The 19,152-nt window shown below is 37.6% G+C and overlaps 2 protein-coding genes across 2 annotated transcripts; one reads left to right on the forward strand and one right to left on the reverse strand.

The window, feature by feature from the left end:
* Positions 1-6,053: 6,053 nt before the first annotated feature.
* On the forward strand, positions 6,054-8,265 carry LOC127934054 (uncharacterized). The gene is made up of 3 exons (XM_052531237.1): positions 6,054-6,754; positions 6,949-7,066; positions 7,338-8,265. The coding sequence occupies exons 1-3, from the start codon at positions 6,318-6,320 to the stop codon at positions 8,097-8,099; spliced, it is 1,317 nt and encodes a 438-aa protein (XP_052387197.1). The 5' UTR covers positions 6,054-6,317; the 3' UTR covers positions 8,100-8,265.
* A 306-nt stretch (positions 8,266-8,571) lies between these two features.
* On the reverse strand, positions 8,572-11,123 carry LOC127934427 (uncharacterized). Its single transcript, XM_052531802.1, has 3 exons — positions 9,959-11,123; positions 9,788-9,867; positions 8,572-9,295 (listed from the first exon to the last, which is right to left on the reverse strand). The coding sequence occupies exons 1-3, from the start codon at positions 9,959-9,961 to the stop codon at positions 8,572-8,574; spliced, it is 807 nt and encodes a 268-aa protein (XP_052387762.1). The 5' UTR covers positions 9,962-11,123.
* Positions 11,124-19,152: the final 8,029 nt, after the last annotated feature.

The raw sequence follows: 19,152 nt of genomic DNA on the forward strand, positions 1-19,152 counted from the left end.
AGGTGGCGCTATCGAGCCATTTTGCCACACCTGATGGAATTTTGGCCTTCAGATGTGTTCAGGCCAGGACTCTTATCACACATGTGCAGTTTGGGGAAGATCGGACATTTTATGCCTGAGTTATAACATATTTTATTCCCATGGCGAGACATCGAACTTCGTGACGGCGCCATGGACACGCCTTTTAACGAAAACTCAAGATCTTCACAACTTAACATCGCACAGGCCTTTAGATTAGACTGACCACAAAAAATACATTGATATCATAAAATTTCTAGGAGTAGTTCATCGCAGTGTAAAATATGTCACTTCCTGTTGCCAATAGGTGGCGCTATGACTATAACTGAATATGGGCATGTCAATCTGTTCAGGTCAGGAGTCTCATCAAACATGTGAAGTTTGGGGCAGATTGGTCATTGTATGTCTGAGTTATAGCAACTTCCTGTTTCATGGCGAGTCATCGAAATTCGCCAGGCCGCCACGGACACGCCCATTAACGAAAACTCAAAAGCTTCGCAATTTAACATCGCAAAGGCCTTCAGATTAGGCATACCAAATTTGGTGTTGATCTGAATGAATCTCTAGGAGGAGTTCGTTAAAATACAACGCATGGAAATGACAAAAATGACACAAAATTTGCTCATAATATTAGTAATAACCGACTTCCTGTTGGGTTTCGGATTTTGCTCCAAGAGACTTTTTTGTAGGTATTGGAGAGTTACATGAGTATACCGATTTTCATACATGTACATGAAACGTAGCTCGAGGCGCACACCGTTGAACGTGTATAGGTGGCGCTGTTGAGCCATTTTGCCACACCCACTTCTGAAACCCATATCAGACGTAAATTTTCGCCAGTTCTGAGGTGTGTGCAAAGTTTCATGACTTTTCGAGCATGTTTAGGCCCTCAAAAATGCAATTCATTTTGGAGAAGAAGAATAATAATAATAATAATAATAATAATAATAATAATAATAATAATAAACGGAGCAATTCCAAGAGGGTCCTCACACCATCGGTGCTCGGGCCCTAATAATAATAATAATAATAATAAACGGAGCAATTCCAAGAGGGTCCTCACACCATCGGTGCTCGGGCCCTAATTAAAGCTGCAAGCAGCGATGAACGGGCCCTCGCACCCGGGCTCACCGCCATCGTGTGGCTTTAGTAAAAAGGTGAACGTTGAGAAATATGCATTTAAACTCATAAATATAAGTGCAATATATCAAAGTTTATTCCATATGTGTGCCAATCTTCCTTTTGCCAGCAGGTGGCGCTATCGTTATAATGGAATATTGGCCTTCAGATGTGTTCAAGCCAGGACCCTTATCACACATGTGAAGTTTGGGCAAGATCGGACATTTTATGCCTTTATTTTATGCCAAGTTATAACATCTTTTATTCCCATGGCGAGACATCGAACTTCGTCATGGCGACATGGACATGCCTTTTAACAAAAACTCAAGATCTTCACAACTAAACATCACACAGGTCTTTAGATTACACTGACCACAAAAAGACATTGATGTCATAAAATTTCTAGGAGTAGTTTGTCACAGTGTAAAATATGTCACTTCCAGTTGCCAATAGGTGGCGCTATGACTATAACTGAATATTGGCATGTAGATCTGTTCAGGTGTAGAGTCTTATCAAAAATGTGAAGTTTGGGGCAGATTGGACATTGTATGTCTGAGTTACAGCAACATCCTTTTTCATGGCGAAACATCGAAATTTGTCAGGCCGCCATGGACCCGCCCTTTAACGAAACCTCAATTCCTTCGCAGTTTAACATGGCAAAGGGCTTTAGATTACACTGACCAAGTTTGGTGTTGATCTGAATAAATCTCTAGGAGGAGTTCGTTAAAATACAACCCCTGAAAATGACAAAAACAACACCAATTTTGCAGGGAAAATTAAAAATAACCGACTTCCTGTTGGGATTCGAGTTTCGTACCAAGAGACTTTTTTGTAGCTATTGGTGTGTTACATATGTTTACCGATTTTCGTACATGTATATGACATGTAGCTCGAGGCGCACTCCATTGAAAATGTATAGGTGGCGCTATCGAGCCATTTTGCCACACCCAATGGAATATTAGCCTCCAGATGTGTTCAGGTCAGTACTCTTATCAAACATTTGAAGTTTGGGCAAGATCTGATATTTTATGACTGAGTTACAACAACTTCTACTCCCATGGCGAGACATCGAACTTTGACATGGCGCCATGGACACGCCCTTTAACGAAAACTCAAGATCTTCTCAATTTAACACCGTACAGGCCTTTAGATTAGACTGACGACAAAAAAGACATTGATGTCAAAAATTTCTAGGAGTAGTTTGTCGCAGCGTAAAATATGTCACTTCCTGTTGCCAATAGGTGGCGCTATGACTATAACTGAATATGGTCATGTCAAACCGTTCAGGACAGGAGGCTCATCAAACATGTGAAGTTTGGGGCAGATTGGTCATTGTATGTCTGAGTTATAGCAACTTCCTGTTTCATGGCGAATCATCGAAATTCGCCAGGCCGCCACACACAGGCCCTTCAACGAAAACTCAAAAGCTTCGCAATTTAACATCGCAAAGGCCTTTAGATTAGGCATACCAAATTTGGTGTTGATCTGAATTAATCTCTAGGAGGAGTTCGTTAAAATACAACGCATGGAATTGACAAAAACGACACAAAATTTGCTCATAATATTAGAAATAACCGACTTCCTGTTGGGTTTCGGATTTTGCTCCAAGAGGCTTTTTTGTAGGTATTGGAGAGTTACATGTGTATACCGATTTTCATACATGTACATGAAACGTAGCTCGAGGCGCACACCGTTGAACGTGTATAGGTGGCGCTGTTGAGCCATTTTGCCACACCCACTTCTGAAACCCATATCAGACGTAAATTTTCGCCAGTTCTGAGGTGTGTGCAAAGTTTCATGACTTTTCGAGCATGTTTAGGCCCTCAAAAATGCGATTCATCTTAGAGAAGAAGAATAATAATAATAATAATAATAAACGGAGCAATTCCAAGAGGGTCCTCACACCATCGGTGCTCGGGCCCTAATAATAATAAACGGAGCAATTCCAAGAGGGTCCTCACACCATCGGTGCTCGGGCCCTAAATATAGCTGCAAGCAGCGATGGCGGGCTCAAGCCACCAGTGCCATCGCCACCCCGGTGGCATCAGGTAAACTGTGCCCAGCGGGCACATGCATTCACAATATCCCTCTGGCAGTGAGGTTTTAAAGGATATGGCAGTTAAAGGGTTAATCCGAATCATCTAGACTTTAAAATCACATTCACAGAACAATATATATATAACTTTAGTAACACTTTACAATAAGATTCCATTCATAAACATTATGTTAACATGAACAATATTTATATAGCATTCATTCATGTCAGTTAATATTCCAAACTTAAAAATGAAAACATTGTTTTATTGTGATTTTTTTCCAAGCACATTTTACCAATTCCAAACCATATCAATCTTAATAACTACCATTATTTTTTATTTAATCATTTATGAGTGCTATACAATAGTCCAGGAAAGCTGGAAGAGAAAAACAGTTCAAGAAGAACTGACAAAAAGAATTGCAAAATAATTAGGAAATAATGTGAAGATTAATTTTTAGTCAATTCTGCAAGACAGACTTTCAGGAAAGGAGGTGGAATAAAAATGAGCTCCTAAATCTTAATCCCGGATTCTGGAAGATATATTCCTCAAACCATCGAACAAGAGGAGGTGCTGCTGGTCCTTCACGAGTCACTCTAATCAGTTCATAAAGCCTATATATAAAGCCTTAATATATAGTATTTCACAATACTTCATGGTATTCTAATTAAATCATTTTTTGGAATCTTAAGTCTCTCAGAGCCTGACACCGAGTAATTCTGGAGACTCCAGGAAAGTGGCAGTTCTGTAAAATGTTGGCGCTGGAGACTAAATGCTCCCTGATAGTTTCACACCTAATTCACTTAACACACACACACACACACACACACACACACACTACCCACAGTGACAGTGGGACTGAGTGACATCAGATGTATGATAGTTTTTTAATTTTCTATCATCCATATAGTGTTGTATAGTCATGAAACTATGCATATTTCCTCAGAATGACTTGTCTTTTATGTGTAAAATTTTTTTTGAAGTGTTTAGAAGCTGCACTTTAAAAAAATAAAAAGACATTTACTGGTTCCTTTTTTACTATTATTTCAAAAAATCACCACGACAAAACCATTCAAGCTATCCAAAATTCATTCACACCTGTTCTGTAAGATTAATTCTTTAAACAGTGGTAAAAGAGGATGTGGTGCTGATCCTTCAAGAGTCACTCAAAACGTATCTGTCCATAAAGCCTATAAAGAATTATTCTTAATATACAGTTCACAATACTTCAGCTTGTTATTCTAATTAAGTGAGGGTCATTTTATCAGTAAAATTCCTAAAATACATATTATTTTATTTGAAAGATTTCTATAAATGATTTAAATCATACTCGTTTCTACAATAATTATTTAAAAGTAATCCTATAGCTCCCTCTGGTGGACATTATAGGTACTAAGAATTGCAAGCTTGATTTATAAGTTATGATAGTTTAAATTTTATGCTGGCTCTTGAAAATGATAAAGCTATGAAACTTACTGTGCTTCCTTCAAATGAGGACTTCTACTTATATAAAAAAATATGAAGAGTTAGAATGAAAAATTGTAAAGATATAGTAAAATAACTATTGTATTTTTTTATGTTACTTTAATAAATCTCTATGGCAACACCATTTAAGCTATCCTAAACCCATTCACAATTTAACATCTCAGTATATTGGCATAATGTTGAAAAAGGAGTATGGAGTAGTATGAGGAGGAGTATGAATTCATTTACAGGCTGATTTTATCATAAATCCACAATAAAATTTCTGAGTTCTGTATCAATCTGTGTTGTTGTTTGTTTATTTTTATCTTTTATTTTTCATAGGAAGATAACTTACTCTCCTTTTTAATAAATGTGCTTATAAACCAAGGACAAGCTATTTATAGCTGTATTTATAAACTGCTTACTACTGACTATTAATATTGGGACAAGGCTTTATAAAGCATGAACTGACTATTTAATAATGAGTGCAGTTATTATAAAGTGTTATCAATGCATTTGCTAATGTTAACAAATTAGACATTATTTTACAGTGTTATCAAATCCTTAAAAAACTCATAAGCATTTGTGAAAGTTCTGCTTGCATTACAGCTTAGTATTGATCTGTGAGCTGAACAGATTTACTGTTACATCCATGAGATTATGTAAGTTAAAATAAATATAATGTCACAGGATGTCATAGGTCAGTATCAAATGAGTTTGAAATTATTATTTGCAGCACAAATAAGTTTTTTTTAGGATTTTTAAAAATCCCTAAAACTGTCAGAAAAAGGTTAAAGCCTAAGCTATTTCTATGTGAGTGGCTAAATTTATTTTTGTTTTTATAATTGTAATACACATACTATGAAATTATACAAAATGTATAAAAAGGTAAATAAATAAGTACGCACACATTAAAAAAGCAGCCAAGTCGAATGAGTTTCCTTTTTTATATAGATTAAAATTGAAGACAGAAGCAAGTGGTAAATGTGGTCACTTTAATTTTCAAATCCAGTAGATCCAGTTTATGTTCACGTGGCTGTTTTCGTTTATATTCGCCAAGCTATTATGTGTTTTGAAATAATCTTGTCCGTGATGTGTTCGTTCGTACGACGAAAGCCAGAATCCTGCAGCTCGAGAGATATATGTTATTCTGCCAGTCGCGCTTTCAAATAGTCTTGCACTCTTAAACTGGTCACAAACACCTGCATTTACCTCTTGTTGTGTTACAGTGGGTTTATTGTGTGCATTTGTGGTAATATTTTATTTTAAAAAGCTCTTAAACCAGAATAAATACGTTTGTTTTGAGCTCGACACTGTACGCGCTGATCGGAGCGGTGATTTCAGATAGGCAGCCACAAATATTTCATTTTCACACAAACAGTTCAAAAACATCTTAATTTAGCTCTTGGTGTGTTCTAATAGGCTATATGCACACGGAGGTGATGACGTACTTCCGCTAAAATCTCAGCCTGCTAAGCCATTTCCGCTCGCGCTGAGGCGATTGTTTACAAAGCGATATAACAGCAACTACAATATGACTAGTAAGAAAACGTTCAAATTTCAGCGAACCATCTATAGTACAGCCGAGCATTGTTGTGTGCCTCTGTGTCAAGCTTCGAGCAAGTACAACAGTTTACTTAGTTTTCATACATTTCCATCTGACGCGGAAATCAGGCGAAAATGGCTTGTAGCTATCCGGAGGGACAAATTCACAGTTACTCCCGAGTATGTAGCCGACATTTTAACAAGGATGATGTTCGTGAGCCCTTATCAGAGACGGGGAGGCGGCTATTAAACAAGGGAGCTGTCCCAGCACTGTTTGAGTGGAACAATTTCACCCTTCCCACTTCACGACCGGGGGTGTGGGAGAGGAGAGAGCGTCCGCCTCCGATGACGGAGGATGACGGCGACGCAGGCGAGAAAGCTGATATCCCTATGGACCACGACTACGCTTCGGCTTCAGATCCTGCAGTTGTTGATTTAGCCCTTGATGACAACATGTCTCTCAGAGATGAGATTCTCAAGCTGAGGGAACACGTCGAGAAGCTGACAATGAATCAGCGCTTTGGAATTCATCGTTTTGCTGCCTCAGACAAGGACATACGTTTTTTCACAAGGTAAGATATCAGATTGTTCTGTAGTAACGTTACTTTTGCAACAACAGATATAGTTGTGTGTGTGTGTGTGTGTGTGAGAGAGAGAGGGAGAGAGGAAGGCTAACAGAGTTGTATATTTGAAATGCTTCCAAGTAATATCATAGTATACACTGATATAATATTTAAATGATTATATCTGAATTGTATTTATTTAGATTTGCATCCTATGACCTGCTGATGAGATTCTGGGCCTTAATAGAGCCATCACTGCCAAATATGGTCAGTGTGACACAAGCACAGAGAGGCACCTTTACAGAGCCAAGTTCCACTGTAGTAAGTAGTTATTTACATGGCCCATACAATAAAACTTAAAGGGATAGTTCACTTCAAAATTAAAATTCTGTCATCATATACTCACCCTCAAGTTGTTTCAAACCTGTATGAATTTCTTTCTTCTGCTGAACACAAATGAAGATATTTTGAAGAAAGAAAGAAATTCACTGAGTATATGATTTTCATTTTGAAGTGAACTATCCCTTTAACAAAGATCAGGGCTAATAGAGGTTGAGAGAAACATAACGCAAATTGTTTTTCTTTTGAACAGACTCGTTTCCTGCAGCCCATTGATGAGATGTTCATGTTTCTCAATTACCTGGCACTGGGTTCAAAACAGCGTGATCTTGCTGACCGGTATGGAGTCCACCAGTCCACAGTCAGTCGGATCATTACAACATGGAGCAACTTTCTGTACACTGTGCTAGGGTCTGTGAGGATCTGGATACCAGAGGAGAAAATAAGGGCACATCTGCCAGCTGAGTTTAAGGACTATGCAGACACTACAGTCATCCTGGACTGCACAGAGCTAAGGTGCCAGTGCCCTTCATCACCTCTTCTCCAAAGTGAAATGTTCTCAGCATACAAGTCCCACTGTACTCTCAAAGGGCTGCTTGGAGTGGCTCCTCATGGGGCGGTCACATTTATTTCTCAACTGTACGCTGGTTCCATCAGTGACAAACAGATCACGCGTGAGTCTGGAATTCTCTCCCTTTTGAGACCTGGAATGGCCATCATGGTCGACCGAGGTTTTCTGGTTGATGACCTTGTACCTTGCAAGATTTATAGGCCAGCATTTCTCTCTGGAAGATCCCAGATGTCTGCCTGTGAGGTCAGGGAGACCCAAGCAATTGCACGCCTCAGGGTGCATGTTGAGCGCCTCATACGGCGTGTTAAGGAACACAAGTTCTTTGACACAGAGATTCCACTTCGGCTTTTTGGCAACATTAATCAGCTGTATACTGTTGCATGTCTTCTGACGAACTATGAAAACGGGCCTCTTGTAAAGGCTTGGGCAAAGAAGCCAGAGTAGCAGCAGTAGAAAAAAATAAGAATTAATAACCTATGACCATTTGTATAACTACTTTCTTTAAATGTACCTTTGTAAATTACTTTGTATAAATTGAATTTTATAATTAATGTTATGTATGCACTGCTGTACATTGCACATACTCTTTGAATAAAGAACTACTGAATTATTTGCATGTTATATGTACTTTACCTCACCAATGCTTTTAAGCCATCTGTAATATAAGAATAATACTTTCATGCACAGTGAATTATTTACTGAATAACATTTATTTAGGGCTCCCAATTTACAAACAACAGTTATAAAATACTATTTTTAGGTAACCAATTATCAAAAAAATTAATCGGAAGAACATGTAACATGTAATTTAATAATAGATTAGTATTAATACAACAAGAAACATAGTAATACAATTAAGAAAAAATATAAAAACTTGAATCAATATATATGTACAAATATTTTGAAATGGATTGAACTAATAAGAGTTACTGCCAGTAAGAGAAATAACAAGGCCAAACACTGTCTGCCCCTTTGGATCGTACACAATGCCATCAGGTGATGACCCCATCCAGGGTGCATCAGGGTGGATAAGAAAGCCGCAGGGATAGTGGTTAACCTCCCTTACTCTGCAGTACTCCTCTACTGCTGCAGGTTCCATGTCAAGCCCCCTCCTCATGTCGGCAGTCTGATGGCTAGGTCTCAGAAGTCTTTTGGCAAGATTTTCAACAGAGCTCTGTGCCCTGGTGTGACATACCTCTCTGAACTTGGAGGAGGTGATGCGGGGCCGCCTCAGTTGGTGCCACTCGATGCAGGAACTCTGCTCTTTTGTGCTGTTGGCAATTTTGTGTGCGTTCTCTAATGTTGTTTCCAGGGACATCATGTGGTGCTGCTGATGTTCAGTGCAGACAAAAGAGCAGGTAGCGGGTCCCAGCCTGTAACCCTGAAGTGGCAGCTGTGGGGGAGAAGGAGCATCTGTGTGGGGACAGGTTTTTGGAACTCTTTTTGCTGGCATATGATAGGATAACACACTTCCTTCTTGCACTTTTCCAAATGCAGAGTCAACCAGAGGAACATTAATGTCCATAGCCATAGTTGTTATCAGTGGAGCCACATCACTTGGAACATCATGGTAGACTTCATCCACCCTGAGTGTGGAAAGTTCAGGCAGAGCTGAACTGACACCCTTATACAAGTTGCTCCTATGGAAAAAACAAAATAATGTTTTTTTTTTTTATTTAATTTTTTAAAATGAGCCATAAAGTAAGTTACATATAAGTTGAATGAACAAAATAACAAAAAAAAAAGCTTTATTTATTTAAACATACAATGTATCATATGATGAGATTATTACTTTATCTGAGGTCTCACTGATTACTACAGAAAATGCATTACTACTATATCTGCACTTGAGAGCACTTTGACTCGGCGCAGTAATATCCACAGAAATATCCTTTTAGGAGTGATGATATTACTGCGCCGAGTCAAAGTGCTCCCAAGTGCAAATATAGTAGTGTTCCCAAGTGCTATTCTGCCATACATTATAGTTATCCATTATAGTTATCCAGAGCAATTAAGTGCACGCACTGAGACGAGAGAGGTATGCATCAACTCATCTTAGTTAAGGGAATAACATAGTTTAATATGAAAAAACAGTGGAGTGTTCCTTTAATGATAATAAAAATAATACTAACCTAATGCCTTCCATCAGTTTTCGTTCCTTGGGTCTGGCTGAAAGAATCACCATGTCATTTACAAGACCAGGTTTAACACCCTGCATTTGAACAAAAAAGGTTTTCAATAAACACAAACATCCATAAATAGAAAATTAAGTAGAAAAGTACCCTGTTAAAAACATTAGTTACCATGGATCTTGGCTTATGCCACTTCTGTTCAGTCTCTGTGCAGCTGTGTGTTGGGGGAACAGAGGTGATGCTAAGCTGGCAATAATGTGCAGTCTGGTACAACAGTGCTGCCACATGATTACACACAGCTGTACCTGCCACACAGGTACACTGGCAGCTTTGTAGCTGCACAGGAAGGGCATCCCCAAGCACAATCTGAAAATACACAAATCTGTTATAATAGAATAAAAGTGCAGTTTTTTAAAAAGAGAATACATGAGTACAGTGAGAATGTTTAACAAAACAAACAAATTTGAACCATCGACATATAATTATTAACTACTAAAACAATTAATAACTACTAAACAATTTGTATGAGCTAAAATTGTAGCCACAATATTATTTATATTATTATTTATCTCACTTTACTCATCATCCCCAACAGTGGACACAGAACGTGTGTCAATGCAGTGACAAAACGGAACTCAGTTTCTGTGAATCCCAGTGATTAGCGTACATATTTAAATATCGATAAATATTCCAACACACCAGTGTTATTTATGGTATGGTAAATGAAATTTGTCTTTAAAATAACCTTTAGCATTATTAGATGCAATGATTCACAGAAACTTTGATCTGCCAAACGTAACCTGTCTCATGAACCATGAACCATGAACCAATCTGCGCTGAACCTGCAGTATAACTTTCTCTTACGCTTAAGCTGTGAGGCTTTTGGCTTTTCCTCATAGATCTGTAGCACTCAGCCCTAATCGTTACCTCTCCTGTGCTTGAATCCTTGTTTGAAACTGACATTGACAAAGGCGTTAGGAAAATTGGCTGTGATTGACACATAATAGTAAACATAGCCTACGCTGCACCTGCTGCGCTAGCACTAGATAGCATGCATGCTATGGGCATGTAAACACAGAACACGTCCAGATCTTACCTTCAAAATTGTCGATGTAGCTTGACACATACAATTTGAAGCCCTTCTCTTTCTTGGTTGTCGAAGTGTGACATAACTTTTGTATGATTCGACTCACGTCGTTGACCGTTACCTTTGGGACATCTTGAAGGGACCGAGTGAAAAATGCCATAGTTGTTATTGACGCTATGTGCGCCGTCGACGCCGGATGTAACCTGGCTGGCCGACTTGGAATGCGGAAGTGAGTGTGCATATAGCCTATTGGTTGATTGTGTGATATCGCTGTAATAATTTATTTTTAAAAGCTTTAAAACAGGAATAAATTCGTTTTCTCTGAGCTCTTTACTCCAGACGCTCGTGATCACAACGGTGATTCATCTCTCCTATTTCTCAGGTATCTCTGGCCAGAAATAATTTATCCATGAGCCCTGAACCGGTAATAATCAGATATGTTGGTTTAGCTTGTCAGTGTGAATTAAATCTAAGTATTTATTTGTATTTTTAAACGATTTAAAAGTGAAAGTAAAAGTTCGGGAATTGAACCTGTAGGGGCGCTATTTCTCTCAGACAATGGAAGTCTGAAGCACATATACTCAAACAGATGGACAGAGTGAGATGTCTGACAGTTTTTTAATTTTCTGTTATCCATACAGTGTTGTAAAGTCGTGAAACTATGCATATTTCCTCAGAATGACTTTTTCATCTGTATGAAAAAAATTATTTGACGTGTTTGGAAGCTGCAATTTAAAAATACAATAATGATTCCCTTTGTAAGGTCATTTAAAAAAATCACCACGGCAAAACCATTCAAGCTATCCAAAATCCATTCACAATTTAAGTTCCTATCAGAAATACTGATGTGTGTTCAGAGTTTTGTGAAATTCTAAGTATGTTATTTGCCTCAAAATCACCTGAGAAGTATTCCAGTTTGACATGTTGCCACGCCAACAATTTTTTAGATATCAATATCCCCCTTGCAGATTTATATCGGCTGTGTTTTAACATTATTCTGATGAAGTTTGAAGCAAATCGAGTAATAATAAGATGCTGAATTCAAATCATTTTGAAAATGACACACTTCCTTCTGCCAGTTGGTGGCGCTATAACTTTGACTCCTAATAGTCACATATATGCGATCGACATCATACAACGAATAATCTGATGAAGTTTGATTAAAATCAGGAAATGTATGTGGACGGTATTAGACACTTCCTGTTTCTCATTTCTCGCCATAATTTCAACGCCTCGCCACGAGCAAACCTTTCGAGATATCAAAAATCCCCTGGCAATTTTTCATCCCCAGTGTCTTGAGATCATGTTGACCGAGTTTGGCGGCAATCGAGAAAAAATCCTATGACAAGTATTTCAAATTCCAGAGCATGCACTTTTTACATAACTCTAAATAGCTGACTTCCTGTTGGGTGGAGCCTATGACATGCAATACGAAAGTTGTTCGGCACGATGAGATCTATATGTGTACTGAGTTTCATATGAATATGTGCAAGTATGTGTGAGCTATACATCAAAATTTTTGACTGTGTTCCAGGGGGCGCCGTAGAGCCCCTGTGCCACGCCCGGGTCCCAGCCTCTGCAGGCTCCTAAAGGCCACAGATTCCAAAGTGTGCGCAAATTTTCAAGAGTTTTTGAGTATGTTAAGGACCCCAAAAGCCCCCACAACTTTGACGAAAAATTTGAATACTAAACCCTAAATAGCCAACTTCCTGTTGGGCGGAGCCTATGATATGCAATACAAAAGTTGTTTGGATTGATGAGATTTATATGTGTACCGAGTTTCATACGTCTACGAGCAAGAATGTATGATATATGGCCCTCCATATTCCAGGGGGCGCTGTAGAGCCCCTGTGCCACGCCCGTGTATCAGTCTCTGCCCGGCCCTAATGGCCGCAGGTTCCAATCTGTGTGCCAATTTTCAAGACTTTTTAAGCACGTTAAGGGCCCCAAAAGCCCCCGAGACGTTGGAAAAAAAAAATAATAATAATAATAAATATAGCTGCAAGCAGCGATGGCGGGCTCAAGCCACCAATGCCATCACCACCCCGGTGGCATCAGGTAAACTGTGCCCAGTAGGGCACATGCATTCACAATATCCCTCTGGCAGTGAGGTTTTAAAGGATAGAGGGGAGCGTAGAGGGGAGCGTGCATTTGCAGTGGCTGGGCCACGACTCTGGAATACCCTGCCTTTAGAGATCAGACTGGCCCCTTCCTTGTCTATTTTTAAATCTTTGCTAAAAACTTTTTTATTTTCCTTAGTGTACTGTACTGTACTGTGTTATGCTACATTTTGAAATGGGTGGTTTTAAATTTTTTGTCTGGTCTATTTTTATGTATGTGTAATATTCTTGCTCTTATGTTAAAGCACTTTGGTCAGCCAGGAGGCTGTTGTAAATGCGCTATACAAATAAATTGAACTTGAACTAGAACTTGAACTTGATATGGCAGTTAAAGGGTTAATCCGAATCATCTAGACTTTAAAATCACATTCACAGAACAATATATATATATATATATATATATATATATATATATAACTTTAGTAACACTTTACAATAAGATTTCATTTATAAACATTATGTTAACATGAACAATATTTATATAGCATTCATTCATGTCAGTTAATATTCCAAACTTAAACATTAAAACATTGTTTTATTGTGATTTTTTTCCAAGCACATTTTACCAATTCCAAACCATATCAATCTTAATAACTACCATTATTTTTTATTTAATCATTTATGAGTGCTATACAATAGTCCAGGAAAGCTGGAAGAGAAAAACAGGTCAAGAAGAACTGACAAAAGAATTGCAAAAGAATTAGGAATTAATGTGAAGATTAATTTTTAGTCAATTCTGCAAGACAGACTTTCAGGAAAGGAGGTGGAATAAAAATGAGCTTCTAAATCTTAATCCCAGATTCTGGAAGATATATTCCTCAAACCATCGGACAAGAGAAGGTGGTGCTGGTCCTTCACGAGTCACTCTAATCTGTTCATTAAGCCTATATATAAAGTCTTAATATATAGTATTTACTTCATGGTATTCTAATTAAATAATTTTTTGGAATCTTAGATCTCTCAGAACCTGACACATTGTAATTCTGAGACTCCAGGAAAGTGGCAGTTCTGTAAAATGTTGGCGCTGGAGACTAAATGCTCACTGATAGTTTCACACCTAATTCACTTAAAACACACACAAACACACACACACAGTGACAGAGGGACAGAGTGACATCAGATGTATGTTTTTTAATTTTCTGTCATCCATATAATGTTGTATAGTCATGAAACTATGCATATTTCCTCAGAATGACTTGTCTTCTATGTGTACATTTTTTTGAAGTGTTTAGAAGCTGCACTTTTTTTACTGGTTCCTTTTTTACTATTATTTCAAAAAATCACCACGACAAAACCATTCAAGCTATCCAAAATTCATTCACACCTGTTCTGTAAGATTAATTCTTTAAACAGTGGTAAAAGAGGATGTGGTGCTGAACCTTCAAGAGTCACTTAAAACGTATCTGTCCATAAAGCCTATTAAGAATTATTCTTAATATACAGTTCACAATACTTCAGCTTGTTATTCTAATTAAGTGAGGGTCATTTTATCAGTAAAATTCCTAAAATACATATTATTTTATTTGAAAGATTTCTATAAATGATTTAAATTATACTCGTTTCTACAATAATTATTTAAAAGTAATCCTATAGCTCCCTCTGGTGACCATTATTGGTACTAAGAATTGCAAGCTTGATTTATAAGTTATGATAGTTTTAATTTTATGCTGGCTCTTGAAAATGATAAAGCTATGAAACTTACTGTGCTTCCTTCAAATGAGGACTTCTACTTATATAAAAAATTATGAAGAGTTAGAATGAAAAATTTTAAAGATATAGTAAAATAACTATTGTATTTTTTATGTTACTTTAATAAATCTCTATGGCAACACCATTTAAGCTATCCTAAACCCATTCACAATTTAACATCTCAGTATATTGGCATCATGTTGAAAAAGGAGTATGGAGTAGTATGAGGAGGAGTATGAATTCATTTACAGGCTGATTTTATCATAAATCCACAATAAAATTTCTGAGTTCTGTATCAATCTGTGTTGTTGTTTGTTTATTTTTATCTTTTATTTTTCATAGGAAGATAACTGACCCTTTACTCTCCTTTTTAATAAATGTGCTTATAAACCAAGGACAAGCTATTTATAGCTGTATTTATAAACTGCTTACTACTGACTATTAATATTGGGACAAGGCTTTATAAAGCATGAACTGACTATTTACTAATGAGTGCAGTTATTATAAAGTGTTATCAATGCATTTGCTAATGTTAACAAATTAGACATTATTTTACAGTGTTATCAAATCCTTAAATGACTCATAAGCATTTGTGAAAGTTCTGCTTGCATTACAGCTTAGTATTGATCTGTGAGCTGAACAGATTTACTGTTACATCTATGAGATTATGTAAATTCAAATAAATATAATGTCACAGGATGTCATAGGTCAGTATCAAATGAGTTTGAAATTATTATTTGCAGCACAAATAAGTTTTTTTTAGGATTTTTAAAAATCCCTAAAACTGTCAGAAAAAGGTTAAGGCCTAAGCTATTTCGATGTGAGTGGCTAAATTTATTTTTGTTTTTATAATTGTAATACACAAACTATGAAATTATACAAAATGTATAAAAAGGTAAATAAATAAATACGCACACATTAAAAAAGCAGCCAAGTCGAATGAGTTTCCTTTTTTATATAGATTAAAATTGAAGACAGAAGCAAGTGGTAAATGTGGTCACTTTAATATTCAAATCCAGTAGATCCAGTTTATGTTCACGTGGCTGTTTTCGTTTATATTCGCCAAGCTATTATGTATTTTGAAATAATCTTGTCCGTGATGTGTTCGTTCGTACGACGAAAGACAGAAACCTGCAGCTCAAGAGATATGTTATTCTGCCAGTCGCGCTTTCAAATAGTCTTGCACACTTAAACAGGTCACAAACACCTGCATTTAGCTCTTGTAGTGTTACAATGGGTTTATTGTGTGCATTTGTGGTAATATTTTATTTAAAAAAGCTCTTAAACAAGAATAAATTCGTTTGTTTTGAGCTCGACACTGTACGCGCTGATCGGAGCGGTGATTTCAGATAGGCAGCCACAAATATTTCATTTTCACACAAACAGTTCAAAAACATCTGAATTTAGCTCTTGGTGTGTTCTAATTGGTTGATTGTGTGATATCGCTGTAATAATTTATTTTTAAAAGCTTTAAAACAGGAATAAATTCGTTTTCTCTGAGCTCTTTACTCCAGACGCTCGTGATCACAGCGGTGATTCATCTCTCCTATTTCTCACGTATCTCTGGCCAGAAATAATTTATCCATGAGCCCTGAACCGGTAATAATCAGATATGTTGGTTTAGCTTGTCAGTGTGAATTAAATCTAAGTATTTATTTGTATTTTTAACCGATTTAAAAGTGAAAGTAAAAGTCCGGGAATTGAACCTGTAGGGGCGCAATTTCTCTCAGACAATGGAAGTCTGAAGCACATATACTCAAACAGAGGGACAGAGTGAGATGAGATGTCTGACAGTTTTTTAATTTTCTGTTATCCATACAGTGTTGTTAAGTCGTTAAACTATGCATATTTCCTCAGAATGACTTTTTCATCTGTATGAAAAAATTCTTTGACGTGTTTGGAAGCTGCAATTTAAAAATACAATAATGATTCCCTTTGTAAGGTAATTTCAAAAAATCACCACGGCAAAACCATTCAAGCTATCCAAAATCCATTCACAATTTAAGTTCCTTTCAGAAATACTGATGTGTGTTCAGAGTTTTGTGAAATTCTAAGTATGTTATTTGCCTCAAAATCACCTGAGAAGTATTCCAGTTTGACATGTTGCCACGCCAACAATTTTTTAGATATCAATATCCCCCTTGCAGATTTATATCGGCTGTGTTTTAACATTATTCTGATGAAGTTTGAAGCAAATCGAGTAATAATAAGATGCTGAATTCAAATCATTTTGAAAATGACACACTTCCTTCTGCCAGTTGGTGGCGCTATAACTTTGACTCCTAATAGTCACATATATGCGATCGACATCATACAACGAATAATCTGATGAAGTTTGATTAAAATCAGGAAATGTATGTGGACGGTATTAGACACTTCCTGTTTCTCATTTCTCGCCATAATTTCAACGCCTCGCCACGAGCAAACCGTTCGAGATATCAAAAATCCCCTGGCAATTTTTCATCCCCAGTGTCTTGAGATCACGTTGACCGAGTTTGGCGGCAATCGAGAAAAAAACCTATGACAAGTATTTCAAATTCCAGAGCATGCGCTTTTTACATAACTCTAAATAGCTGACTTCCTGATGGGCGGAGCCTATGACATGCAATACGAAAGTTGTTCGGCACGATGAGATCTATATGTGTACTGAGTTTCATATGAATATGTGCAAGTATGTGTGAGCTATACATCAACATTTCTGACTGTGTTCCAGGGGGCGCCGTAGAGCCCCTGTGCCACGCCCGGGTCCCAGCCTCTGCAGGCTCCTAAAGGCCACAGATTCCAAAGTGTGCGCAAATTTTCAAGAGTTTTTGAGTATGTTAAGGACCCCAAAAGCCCCCACAACTTTGACGAAAAATTTGAATACTAAACCCTAAATAGCCAACTTCCTGTTGGGCGGAGCCTATGATATGCAATACAAAAGTTGTTTGGATTGATGAGATTTATATGTGTACCGAGTTTCATACGTCTACGAGCAAGAATGTATGATATATGGCCCTCCATATTCCAGGGGGCGCTGTAGAGCCCCTGTGCCACGCCCGTGTATCAGTCTCTGCACGGCCCTAATGGCCGCAGGTTCCAATCTGTGTGCCAATTTTCAAGACTTTTTAAGCACGTTAAGGGCCCCAAAAGCCCCCGAGACGTTGGAAAAAAAAAAAAATAAAAAAAAAAAAAAAAAAAAAAAATAAAAATAATAATAATAATAATAATAATAAAAAATAATCCTAAGGAAAACAATAGGCCTCTCGCCCTTTGGGCTTGAGCCCTAATAAAAAATAATCCTAAGGAAAACAATAGGCCTCTCGCCCTTTGGGCTTGAGCCCTAATAATAATAATAATAATAATAAAAAATAATCCTAAGGAAAACAATAGGCCTCTCGCCCTTTGGGCTTGAGCCCTAATAATAATAAAAAATAATCCTAAGGAAAACAATAGGCCTCTCGCCCTTTGGGCTTGAGCCCTAAAAACAAAGCAGATACAAGAAGGTCCTCGCACCTCGGTGCTCGGGCCCTAATAATAATAATAATAATAATAATAATAATAATAATAAACAAAGCAGATACAAGAGGGTCCTCGCACCTCGGTGCTCGGGCCCTAAATATGTGTGTACTTGCAAGTATGATGTCAGACACTGTAATATGCTCTGGTCTCCTCCCTACTTACCATGGTGATGAGATACATAGCAGACTGTCATCACTCAATGGCTGGATGTCTAAGTGGTGCCCGCAAAATAACACAGGTTTCATAGACAATTGGATGAGTTTTTGGGGCAGACCTGATCTTTTGAAAAGAGATTGTCATCATCCCTCCTGGGGTGGTGCTGCTCTTCTCTCTAGGAATATGGCACTTAGTCTTAGAGTTTGCACTTGACTAACTGGGGCCCAGGTCAGGAAGCAGACAGACTGGCTAAACCAACCATCTGCTAGATGACTCATGCCACAGAAATCAGTTAATTCTCAGCACATAGAGACTCATTCACCTCAATATCACACTATAGAGACTGTGTCTGTTCCCTGAACTAGAAAATACAAAAAAAAAAACATAATTGATGTTCAACAAATAAACAATGCATGTAATATCGAACAAACGATAAAGCTTGGTAGCATATTCCAACTGCACATGCTAGCAGGCTGCCTGCTCGTAGGAAGACTTAGCCCGCTGGAAACTGAAAATGCCTGCAGGTCCCCTACCCTCTTAACTGAAGCCAAAGCTCTAAGGAGTGCAGTTTTCAATTATACAAATTTTAGCTCTATTGAGAGCAAGTGTTCGAAGTGAGCCCTCTGCAGTGTGGCCTTTCTTCCGGCTTTGCTACCGTTCACACGTTCTAGCTTTCTGTACTTTTCTCTGATTTTTCTAAGATTTTTTACTTCAGCAGATCAGCACAGTGCTCAAACAACAGATTTTTGGCACAAACGCTAAAACTAAAAACTTTGGGACTGGAATAATTCTACAAAAAGAAGAATTTGCCT

Source organism: Carassius gibelio, chromosome A18 (genome assembly GCF_023724105.1).
Source record: "Carassius gibelio isolate Cgi1373 ecotype wild population from Czech Republic chromosome A18, carGib1.2-hapl.c, whole genome shotgun sequence".
In the NCBI taxonomy this organism is placed as follows: Eukaryota; Metazoa; Chordata; class Actinopteri; order Cypriniformes; family Cyprinidae; genus Carassius; species Carassius gibelio.